This window comes from Fusarium oxysporum, genomic scaffold (assembly GCF_000149955.1).
Source record: "Fusarium oxysporum f. sp. lycopersici 4287 supercont2.52 genomic scaffold, whole genome shotgun sequence".
Classification (NCBI taxonomy): domain Eukaryota; kingdom Fungi; phylum Ascomycota; class Sordariomycetes; order Hypocreales; family Nectriaceae; genus Fusarium; species Fusarium oxysporum.
The window spans coordinates 62,224-74,700 of record NW_017264853.1 but is presented as its reverse complement, the minus strand read 5'-3'; the positions used below and the strand labels follow the sequence as shown (position 1 = coordinate 74,700).

Genomic DNA, 12,477 nt, shown 5'->3' with positions numbered 1-12,477 from the left:
AAAATGTGGATTGAACGCGACGAGAATCACACACGAGCTAGTTAGTCTTAGCAGTTCAGCATGAGGCCCTGCTTACAAACATTTCAAGCTAGCTGAGATGCGTAATCCGATAGGTCAATGGCCGGCTCGCCACAGGTTGATCGATCGTCGAGTGGCCAAGCGTGCAGGACCTGCAGGTACAGGAGCATAACGTATACACATCGCCAATCAAGTCTTTATTTAATTCTTATAGCATAACGAAAACCTTGTTCTTCAAAATCTTTCCTCAGACTCTAGACCATATCATCAGCCCCTCCTCGTAGATTTGAACAGCGGGTATAAGGAATCACGTCCCTCCGTTTTGAGCCAACGAGCTCGACCCAGTCACTTCTGCAGCGTCGACTGCTTGTGACGTGCATGATAAGGTTTCTGTCCGTCCGTACGTCCGGCGCCACCTCCAGAGTGTCAAGCTTGTTATCTGTTGTGCACTTGTGAGGACGATCTTCAGTGGGGCCAAGATTAAGAAGTGCTTTCATGGTGATTAGCGACAAATGATAGAACAAACTGAGACAGTAGTTTGGAGCTTCGATCAATATGTAGACTGATGTACATCACAAAGAAAAACGGCACGAGTACTTGTGGACGACTCTACGCGACTCGAAACTCTTGCTCTACCATCATAGTTTCCTGATAACGGTGCTTGAGTTGTACTCTTCTGGTTTCATCCAAACCTCCATCTTCGAGGAAGACATTTTGCTATCCCAGCGCTTTTTATAATCAACCATCAGTGCCTTGATTCGCAGAACTGTGTCGAAATGACTACACCGACTACACGTGCCCCTCCAAACTTGGAGGATTCGACTGAGTATGATAACAGAAATGAGGTTCTGCTGAATCACTTGATGAAATGTGTTCTACCAACCATCTCCGCCATCATTGAGTCCGACCAGCACTGCTCAGTACGCACTGATCTAATTCTCGCTGCCCTCCCATCTAACAGCACCTACCTTCACTGCTGCCTTCGTGTTGCTGCCCAGCATCTGAAGTCGCACACCAACACCAACACATCCGCTGCGGATATTGACAGTGATTTCAAGCATCACTATTGTCTTGCACTCGAGGCTCTCGTCGAAACCCTCAAAAGAGATGAGGACGACCATGAGGCTACCCTTGAGGCTGTCCTTAGTCTCATCCTTTTCCAGTCCGCCGCTAGTCGATACGACGACCTGCATGATGTTTCTTAGCACCAGTATTTCAGGGTCGCAGTCAGTCTAGCGCAGGAGCTTAGCTTTTCGTATCGCTGCTCGTATATTCCTTCACAGTCTCGTCCCTAGATTCAACCCTAGACAGCTTCCCTCTGTGGAACTGGTTGAGAAGCTCACAACAGTCCTTCAACACATCCCCTCGGGCCCCGACGGATTTGACCGCAACGTTGCTTGGGTCTACCTCATCGGTGGCTCCATCAGCGTTCTTGGTAGTCCAATCCGAGCCTTCTTCGAGGATCGCTTGGCTCAAATAGGCGGCTCGTCCAAGCCTGGTACCATGGGACGTCTAGCCACTGTCTTGCACGAGGTGTGGCTTCAGAACGACAATCTCCTGGACGTCAGCACACCCGGGTTCACGACATCCGAGGCGGGTCAGCTGTACATTCACTGGCGAGAAGTCATGGAATCTCTGAGCACCATCAATCGCGGGAGGATGCAAGTTAGGCTTTTAAACATTCATAAAAGTCGCGTAATGACATTCGCTATTTTTCCGAGGAGTGTGCTTTCATTGCAGAAGCTATCTAACGTGTATCGCGGTGATTTCCTTGACTTTGACATGTCTGTGTCCTCCGGCAGATCCTGAGCCTATTGTTATTCTCCGACAGCTAGGTGTCGGTGAGCACTAAAGACTCTTTCGTCTTGCACTACAAAGAAGGAAAGTAATACATTACCTTTGCGAATCCGACTCCATCAGGCCTGCAGCAGATGATCGACTCTCGAACGTGGGTCGTCTCCAGGTTGGACAGCGCTGGGGGCCCTCCTAAGGCTATTCTATAGCAGCAGGAACTGAGATCGGGAATGTTGTTGGCTCGGCCGTCATCGGCAGTGAGATGGATCATCTCCTCGTCATTGTCGTCGCCAGCTGCGAGATTGACGGTGGCACCAGCCGGGTACTTGCCGTCGATTGTGCATGACGATGGATCTCTGGGGCTCTGACAACCCTCTCTGCGAGCATGACGTCGGCTGCCTGCAGTCGGTGGTCGATCGGCACGGTGAAGTGGAGGAGACGCGCTGGTATTGTGTGCTTAAGCTGGATAGGCTTCCGAGGCTTGTAGGAGGGGAGCGTTTGCATTCTGGTGGATTCTCGGGACGAGCGGAGAGCGCTTGTGGTCGCGACTCAGCCGGCACTACTAGCATCTACCCCTAACGCCGGTAAGGAGACATGCCGAGGAGACACTCACCGTCAGGAGATCTCCGTCCTGGTCACCAACTCACAGCCCGCCCAGCTGTCTCCATGATCGTCCACTGCACCTTGCGCTCCTCCGCTCGATACCACGCCAAGGCCTTAGTATACGGTTGCGAGAACTGTGGCTGGTCTGTCAAGGACGTCTCGAGCTTTCGTGCTCGCCAGGGAGACTATGAATGCGAAGGTCCTTGTCTGCCCAGCACACGGCTGCAGAGAAGGCACCACAAGATGAAGTGTTTGCAAATCGTCTCGTCGTTGGACTCTGTACAGACCTGCAATATCTTGGTCATTGCCTTATCACCCTCGAGCTCCTTGGCCACCCCCTCCCTGCCTCTCCAGATCGTCCACAGTGGTCTACAACATCTCTTTCCCGCTCGGTGGCTATTGTAAGGCGTGGTCTCGATGGGTAGAGGCTTGTCTCGCCTTCCAGGCGCTATGCGCATCATCATGTCCGTGAGAAGAGGTCCTCTCAGAGGTCCTCTCAGAGGGAAGTCGCTGCGAGGTCTTGTGTGGAGCGCTCATCTGCTGGCGTTGCCTTCGGTCAGTCGGGTCAACACGTGGTTGACAGAGGGAAACGCGATGAAGAAGGTTTACTATGAGATGTGTGGACCTGGACTCGGTTCGATAGTTGCTCACTATTCTCAAGCTAGCCAACACGTGTCGTCTCGTCAAAGATTGGCATCGTCATGGTCGCTGAAACCTACTCCGGCGAAGACCGAGAACGTCAGCAGAGACGCGTCGCTCCAGACACCTCGCACAATCAAGATCAGGGCGAAAACCCGTTGGATAACTCACCGTGGGCCGTCGATAACAATGGTGATGAGGTTCGCCTTGCCAGCTCCAATTATACACGTTTGAAGTCCACAGATATAGCAACCAATTCCAGTAGGCTCACATCATTCCCAGCGAAGATTTCGAGGATTAACTGCCATCCTCAACACTGACACTTGGCATATTTTGATGACTCTTAGTCTGGTAGTTATATGGAGAACAAGAGGGTTGGTTGACGTAAACAAAATGTGAAGTATGTTTATTAAAAAATAAATAGCGACAGCAGAATCGCTGCAAAAACGAGAGCATGTTTCAAAGGGCTAGGTCGTGTACATGTTGTGAATTTGGTGCAGTGCATAACCTTGGAACACTAATACAACACCGCCTGTTTAACAGTACATGCATGTAAGAGCTGCTTGTGGGAAGTAATGTATGTTAAGCAAGCGTGGTCAGTCTTGTAGCTTGTCTTGTCACGCGTTCCGTCGCGTCGCGTATCTACTACGACGCGTCAGTAAAACAGGTGCCCTCCTTGAAGTACTAACAAACAGTAATTATGCACTAACAGTACTGATAAGAACGAGCCATACGTGCACCGCTCCCTGTGCACATGCGTTTTTTACAACCTGCAAGGGTCTTAAATGGTAGCGCGAGACCAGAATTTACTACTTTAAGATATATTAATTAATTTTCTCTAACTATCTATATATTTATTAAGCTATTTAAAATCTTATTAATATAATTTATATTATATATTTAAATAATATTTTAATATTTTTAAAGATAAAAGAAGATTATATTAATTACCTAAAATAGTTCTTAGATTATATAATATAATAAGCAATCTAAGTATTATTCTTATTAAAATAAAATAAAATTCCTAGGATTTATTTTAATTACCAAGGATATTAAGATAAATTTCCTAAGTATTATTTGATTATATTTATCCTTAACTTATATTTCTCTTATTATGATCTAATCTATTATTAACCTGCTAAGCTAGCCTTAGTCTACTAATATTTATAGTTTTTCCCCAAATGCTAAAACCTTCTTTTCTTAATTTTCCTTTTTCCCCCTCTTTTCCCCTATTAAGGTTCTTAGCTTATTTTAATATAGTCTTTTAAGGTTAAAGCCTTAGTAGTAATTACCTTAATAGGGTAATAATAAAGAGGGCATTTGGCCTTCTAAGGATAAGGAAAATATCTTCTTTATACTTATAGATTAAGGTTACTTATTTAATTAGATCTTAAGGTTTAAGTGTTACGACCCTAGCGGTTACATCACGTGTACCTCATTATTTTTCTCCAATCACAGGAACGGACCCACCACCTCACATTGGACCGACCTTCCAATACTTTCGGTCCAAAGATAAGATAAGGACCGACGACTCTCGTTCAACGGTCCTACAGACCGATGCATAAACAATATCGGTCCTGAGGGGACCGACGCCAGCACACTATCGGTCCTCACGAAGACCTCTAGTATATATACACTCCTTTAGCAGTAGATAGAACTTAGCTCACCAGCTATCAATAAAACTTCTTTACATTGATCAAGCCTAACACGCATTGAATCTACCATTAAGAGACGTGACACTTCGACAAGCTCAGCATCACGCCCTACGCCATCTGCCAACAATAAACCTAGCACGGCTTAGTTTATCCACAGTTGGGAACCAACCGTCACACGTTGATAGCTCTTGTTCAGACCGTACCGCGTAACGCTGAGCAATACAAACGCAATGTCTGCGAACGTCAACCCCGTCCAACAGCAGAACGCAGCTGCCAACCTTCAGGGTCACCAGCCTGCAGCACCTGCTAACCCTGCACCGGTCAATCGCCCGCCAACCGATCAGAACATGGACGACGCAGACGACTCTTCCCAGAGTTCCGACGACTCGGAGGTCGAACGACTTCGCGAGCAGCTCGGGAACGTCACCAATGAGATGAACGAAATGCGACAGATGCTGGAAGAATTCACCGCTCTGCAGCACCAGCAGAATCAGAGCAACAACAACACCCAGCAGGAGATGTACAACCTGGCCTCGGCAGCCAACAATGGGAGAGACCCAGGAGAAGTCCTCAAGCCTAGCCCGCCTGAGTACTTCGACGGAACCCCGAGCAAGCTACCCACGTTCCTTACTCAAAGCCGAGCCTTCATCACGTACTATCCGAATCAGTTTCGCAACGATTCCGCCAAAGTAATGTACATGGCAGGAAGACTCATCAAAACTGCAGCCCAATGGTTTCAACCCATCATGAATGACTACATGACAAACCCACCTTACAAACTACAACCACGAACCGCTTTACTCTTCGGAGAAAACGGACGTCACGAGATGGAAGAAGCACTCAAAATGGCGTTCGGAACCATTGACGAAAAAGGCCAAGCAGAAAGGAAAATCAAAACACTTAAGCAAACCGGATCAGCATCTACCCTAGGAGTTGAGTTTTTGCAACTCGCAAGCAAGCTACCCTGGGACCAAGACGTATTGATGTCATTTTTCTTCGACGCACTCAAAGAACAAGTCCAACAAGAATTATGGGAGAAAGATCGACCCAGGACATTGGTCGAATACATCAATATGGCAGTCAAAATCGATGACCGACAATTCGCATGGAGAACTCGTAACTCACGAGGAAACAAGGGACGACAAGACAATAAACCTAGATACCATGCCAACCAAGGGAGAACTCGACAAACTGACACGTCCTACGGCACCGAAGCAGGACCAATGGCTATAGGAATGACTAAACGAGACAAGTCCAAAGTCACTTGCTACAACTGTGGCAAGAAAGGACACTACGAACGAGAATGTAAGAACCCCGTCAAAACTAACCAAAAATACAGACCTGTTCCAGAAGGTAAGAAAATCAACATGGTCAAGAAAAACGAAGAACCTCAGATGGCAATCAAAACCATCAACATGACTCGAAAAGACGGATACGATATGACACAAGCAAAGTACATCAACAACTTCGATCCAACCCTCGATGTACACGACCCGTTCCTTAGCAAAGAAGAAACCCTCGAAAAATACTATTCCAAACTGGAACCAGAACAACGACCTGTTCTAGGACATACGGCCCCAACCACAGAAGTTCTCTATTCACGAAGCAAGGAAGAAAAAAGAGAGAAAAGAAACAACCGCGAACAGAAGAAACGGCAACAGGCCAAAAAAGACAAAACAATTGAGTTAGAATGGGTACCAGTACCCGAGCACAACCAACAACCCACCAAAGGAAAATCCATTTTTATGGTCAGAAAGGGAAAGGAAATTGCCCCTAAAACGGACAATGAACCTAGTACCAAGGAGGTCAACCAGGAAATCGACAACATTCCTGTCAAAGTCACCTCACGACGACCAAACCGACATACCAATGATCCCAATTACTTGGAATCCTGCAGAGTTCAAAGGGAGTCCGACGCCAGGAAACTCAGGAATAAGAACGAGAAAACAATCTGGAACACCCCTATCGTACCACAATACGATGAATTCAACCAACGTTTCTGGACCAACAAACACCAGAAATATACGGAACTCGCCAGGGAACGAGCCATCACGGAACAAGATGACGACATCTACATCCGAGCGTACACAAAAGAAATGTTGGAAGACCCTACAACTCCAGAAGAACGTATGCAAGCGGAAAAGGACCTAAGGAGGTACCCTAATCACCCGAACCACAAGCAGATATCATGGGTATCATGCACACGACACTACTGCTCGAGACACCAGCAAGATAAGATAGCAAACGATTGCTTCCCAGTACAAGTTCCGGAACATCAAGAACAGAAACCCTACCTGATAATCGACACAGTTGGGTACCGAGTTACAAAGAAATACAGGGGATCTCAAGTAGCAAAACTAGAAGCTCACACAGAAACACGAGAACGAGCTCTAGCACATATTCAAAATTCTAGACACGTCTCTCAGTGGAGACAACGGGTACAGCAGGAAGTCGAGATCGCCGAAGACGAAACACTCGACCAAGAACTCAGTCAAATCAATCAGGACATCACCCGATGGGAAGGAGAACTATCCCAAGATGAACAAGATATCCTTCGACAGCTAGACAAGCAACAGTTGCAAGAACGATTGATACAAACTGAAGAAGAAAAAGGAAGACCCCTCACTGAAGGAGAAAAAGCAGACATCATCCTAGACCACGAGGTAGGAAAGATGGAAGCTGCTTATCAACAAAAATTAGCCACCCAGAACGAATGTCCCGACGACATCAACTGCACCAAGAGCGAATGCAGCATGGATCACCCATGGGGAAAAGGCACGCGCCATCTGTAACGGAGCGACAGATAGGCGAGAAATCAGAGGCTAAACTACCTAAGAAAGCTCTGAGAATGGCAACGAAAGGACGCCAACGAACCTGCCTAGAACTAAAAGTCAGAATCAAGGGCAAGTGGCTAAGTGCACTTGTAGATAGCGGAGCCGACATGAACTTCATTTCCCCTACAACGGTTAATGAACTAAGGCTACCATGGAAGGACAAGAACGACCCATATACAGTACATGACGGACAAGGAGAAACCTATCTTTACGAAAACGGAAATATCACCAGAGAGATTGATCACCTCAAGGTATTCGTTAACGGAAAAAACCAAGGTATCGACTTCGACATCATCCCAGTATGGAGATACGATCTAGTACTCGGATACCCATGGCTATTACGCTACAACCCACAATTCAACTGGAGAACTGGCCAGGTGGACTGCGAAGACCACCCTTCAGATGATGAAAGCGATTCAGGCTACGACACGAGATCTCGAACTTCGACTGAAGAGAGCAGCGAAGACAGGAGCGGCAAAGTACCGCCCATTCCAAAAGGAACACGACACAAGTACCACAAAGGCAAGGTTAAATGCATCAGACGAACGATAGCATCTCTCAAAGGACAGTTCAAACAACTGGACCAAGACATCAAGCAAATGAAACAGATTGCCGCGAAGGAATCTGACGAACGACTCAAGAACATACCACCGGAGTATCGTATCTATGAGAAATTGTTTCAAGAGGAACTAGACACAAAGTTACCCCAACACACGGACTACGATATTGAAATCGTACTAAAGGATGGAAAGAACCCGAAATTCTTCCCCATCTATAATCTATCTCAAGATGAGCTAGGAACGCTCAGAGAATGGATAAACGACATGATACGGAAAGGATACATTAGACCATCAAAATCCTCAGCAGGATTCCCGGTCATGTTCGTACCAAAACCCAATTCGAACAAACTACGACTTGTAGTGGATTACCGACAACTTAACGAAATCACGGAAAAGGACAGAACACCGTTACCACTCATCACCGAACTCAAGGACCGTCTATTCGGCAAAAAATGGTTTACCGCCCTCGATCTCAAATCTGCTTACAATCTCATTCGAATCAAAGAAGGCGACGAATGGAAAACAGCCTTTCGAACGAAATACGGACTATTCGAATACTTGGTTATGCCTTTTGGATTAACCAACGCACCCGCAGTATTCCAACGCATGATCACGAACGTACTTCGAGAATACCTTGACATCTTTGTAGTCTGCTACCTAGACGATATCCTCATCTTCTCTGACACAGAAGAAGAGCACACAGAACACGTCCACAAGGTTTTGAAAGCACTGCAAGACGCCAACATGCTCGTCGAACCCACCAAAAGTCACTTTCATCAGTCTCAAGTAACGTACTTAGGACATGAAATCTCGCACAACGAAATCAGGATGGACAGACGAAAGATAGCAGCAGTCGCTGAATGGAAAGTCCCAACATCGGTAAAAGAAACCCAATCCTTCTTAGGATTCGCCAACTACTACCGACGATTCATCAAAGACTTCAGTAAAACCGCTATCCCACTCACGGAAATCACCAAAAAGGATAAACAATTCCAATGGAACGACAAGGCACAAGAAGCTTTCGAGAAGCTTAAATCAGCCATCACAAGCGAACCCGTCCTTGTTATGTTTGACCCCGACCGGCAAGTTGAACTCGAGACCGATGCTTCCGACTTCGCCTTGGGAGGACAAATAGGACAACGAGACGACAACGGTGTACTACACCCTATTGCTTTCTACTCTCATAAGATGCACGGAGCAGAACTCAACTACCCCATCTATGACAAAGAATTCCTAGCTATCGTCAACTGCTTTAAGGAATTCAGGCACTACCTCAGAGGAAGCAAACACCCAGTGAAAGTGTTCACCGATCACAAAAACATAGCTTACTTTGCAACGACGCAAGAGCTAAACCGACGACAATTACGCTACGCCGAATACCTATGTGAATTCGACTTCACCATAGCGCACTGTAAAGGAACAGACAATGGACGCGCAGACGCCATTAGTCGACGACCAGACTTTGACACTGGAACTGTCAAGACCAAGGAACAACTCTTGGAAACCAACTCTAAGGGAGAATATCAGTTCACACAACCTGTCAAAACCATCGCCTTAACCCGCAAAGGAATAACAGAAGAAGAGAAACAACGCTACATCGGATTCAAGAAGTACATCTCGATGCAACAACTAAAAGAACACCATCGAGACATGCACGAGAAACCCGAAGAAGCCAGCGCAAGCCATCTTTCTTGGTATTTCGGATCAGGAAGAGATGAACGAATCAGACAAATCATGGACAAATGCCCAACCTGCAAACAAAAACCACAGGGATGGAGATACCCGATACAATCCCTCACAGACCAAGATGAACAAGAAAGAGTGGAACAAGAATTTATCTACGAAATCCACGCACACCCATTACATGGACACCAAGGAGTCACGAAAACAATGAAACGACTTCAAGAACTAGGCTACCGCCATTTCAAAAAGGGACAAGTTGAAAAAGTCATAAAACAATGCGATTTGTGTGCAAAAACAAAGGCGCAAAGACACAAACCCTATGGACAACTACAGCCCTTACCAGTAGCACAACGACCTTGGGACTCGATCACAATGGACTTCATAACCAAACTACCTTTGTCAGAAGAACCCTCAACCGGAATCTTCTATGACAGTATCATGGTTATTGTTGACCGACTCACAAAGTTCTCTTACTACCTACCCTACAGAGAAGCAACAGACGCAGAAGAACTTTCTTATGTTTTTTACAGACACATTGTTAGCATACACGGGTTACCTACGGAAATCCTTTCGGATAGAGGACCTACGTTTGCAGCAACATTTTGGCAATCACTTATGGCACGACTTGGACTGAACCACCGACTCACGACAGCGTTTCGACCGCAAGTCGATGGACAAACCGAACGAATGAACCAAGTACTTGAACAGTACTTACGGTGTTACATCAACTACGAACAGAACGATTGGGTTGAGAAACTACCAATAGCCCAACTAGCCTACAACACCGCCTACAACGAAAGTACGAAGCTTACACCAGCCTACGCAAATTTCGGTTTCACACCAAACGCATACCACAATGCACGACCAGAGAAGTCAATCAATCCAGCCGCCATTATCAAAAGCGAAGACATGCAGGATCTACATGAATATCTGAAGACAGAACTCGAATTTGTTAGAAAACGCATGAAAAATTACTATGACCCAAAACGGTTGAAGGGACCAACCTTTTCGGAGGGAGACATGGTCTACCTAGCCACAAAAAACATCAAAACAGACCGACCAAGTCACAAATTGGACTACAAATTCATCGGACCTTACAAGGTACTACAAAAAATCTCAGAAAACAACTACAAACTGGACCTACCACCGAAAGTTAGGCTCCATCCGATCTTTCACGTTTCATTACTCGAATCAGCAGCGGACACAATACAAGTCAAAACAGGCAACGAACCACGAGAAATCTCAGGACCAGAAGTCTATGAAGCAGAGGCTATCAGGGACACCCGCAAAATAAACGGTCAAAGAGAATACTTGATAAAATGGAAAAACTACCCAGAAAATGAAAATACATGGGAACCACCAAAACACCTCGTTAATGCCCAGCGACTTCTGAAGGATTTTCATCAACGGGCTCGAAAAAAGGAACGTCGCCCAAAATAGAATTCCAATCGATCATGTCCACGGCACCCAGGGACTGAGCATTAGAAATCACCACGGACTCGTCCTGGAGCTCACCAGACTCCTCCTGGGATTGCATCCCACGAGCAAACAACTCATCACCCTTCTTCTTCAACAAACGCTTCTGACTGCGAATACGAGCCAATTTCGCCATAGCAGCTTCAAGAGCCTTTTCAGCTTGCTCTTCCTCCTTCTCCAACTTAACGCGAGCTTTCATGTTCTTTTCCACTATTCGAAGAAAAGAACGTCAGAACAACATCAGAAACAGAAAACAAAAAAAAAAAAAACGGAACATACAGTAGGAAGCAACACCCGAACCATCGCACACCACCTTGGCCTCAGTACAATTCTGGCACCGATGAGATTGATCGCCTTTGACCTGACAAGAAAGGCCCTTGCGGAAACAACGGGAACACGGCATGATCTCGTCACCAAACCTGACAATGTACTCAGAAAGTTTGACGGCCTCTAACGTTTTCGGATGAGGTTTGCTTTTGGAAACACGACCTGACATTTTGTCAGCATTGAAAATAAAAAAACAAGACTAGGTTTGACTCACGACCAACGGATGGAAGAAACGACGGTTATGCAGGTCTTGAGGACAAGACCCAACGGAGGGGAGAGATCGTGTTACGACCCTAGCGGTTACATCACGTGTACCTCATTATTTTTCTCCAATCACAGGAACGGACCCACCACCTCACATTGGACCGACCTTCCAATACTTTCGGTCCAAAGATAAGATAAGGACCGACGACTCTCGTTCAACGGTCCTACAGACCGATGCATAAACAATATCGGTCCTGAGGGGACCGACGCCAGCACACTATCGGTCCTCACGAAGACCTCTAGTATATATACACTCCTTTAGCAGTAGATAGAACTTAGCTCACCAGCTATCAATAAAACTTCTTTACATTGATCAAGCCTAACACGCATTGAATCTACCATTAAGAGACGTGACACTTCGACAAGCTCAGCATCACGCCCTACGCCATCTGCCAACAATAAACCTAGCACGGCTTAGTTTATCCACAGTTGGGAACCAACCGTCACATTAATTATAAAGAGATATAATAACTAACCTGCTTAGTATTAACCCCTTATGCACTTTATAAATATAAACCTAGTGTTATAACCCTAGCAGTTATATTATATATACCCTATAAAAACTTATGTAAGGCATTAGCCCCTTAATAGCTATTTTCTGGAATTACTTATGGAGTTTTAAAA

General features: G+C 46.0%; 4 protein-coding genes across 4 annotated transcripts; 3 read left to right on the top strand and 1 right to left on the bottom strand.

The window, feature by feature from the left end:
- Nucleotides 1–794: 794 nt before the first annotated feature.
- On the top strand, nucleotides 795–1,827 carry FOXG_22839 (uncharacterized protein; the record flags this gene model as incomplete). Its single annotated transcript, XM_018403257.1, has 2 exons — nucleotides 795–1,214; nucleotides 1,330–1,827. 2 exons carry the CDS (start codon nucleotides 795–797, stop codon nucleotides 1,825–1,827), a joined length of 918 nt encoding a protein of 305 aa, XP_018258546.1.
- A 1,050-nt stretch (nucleotides 1,828–2,877) lies between these two features.
- On the top strand, nucleotides 2,878–3,374 carry FOXG_17525 (uncharacterized protein; the record flags this gene model as incomplete). The annotated part of the gene is made up of 2 exons (XM_018397534.1): nucleotides 2,878–3,018; nucleotides 3,081–3,374. 2 exons carry the CDS (start codon nucleotides 2,878–2,880, stop codon nucleotides 3,372–3,374), a joined length of 435 nt encoding a protein of 144 aa, XP_018258545.1.
- Nucleotides 3,375–4,939: 1,565 nt separating this feature from the next.
- On the top strand, nucleotides 4,940–7,501 carry FOXG_22838 (uncharacterized protein; the record flags this gene model as incomplete). Its single annotated transcript, XM_018403256.1, has 1 exon — nucleotides 4,940–7,501. One exon carries the CDS (start codon nucleotides 4,940–4,942, stop codon nucleotides 7,499–7,501), a length of 2,562 nt encoding a protein of 853 aa, XP_018258544.1.
- Nucleotides 7,502–11,158: 3,657 nt separating this feature from the next.
- FOXG_22837 (uncharacterized protein) lies at nucleotides 11,159–11,758 on the bottom strand (the record flags this gene model as incomplete). Its single annotated transcript, XM_018403255.1, has 2 exons — nucleotides 11,159–11,472; nucleotides 11,542–11,758. 2 exons carry the CDS (start codon nucleotides 11,756–11,758, stop codon nucleotides 11,159–11,161), a joined length of 531 nt encoding a protein of 176 aa, XP_018258543.1.
- Nucleotides 11,759–12,477: the final 719 nt, after the last annotated feature.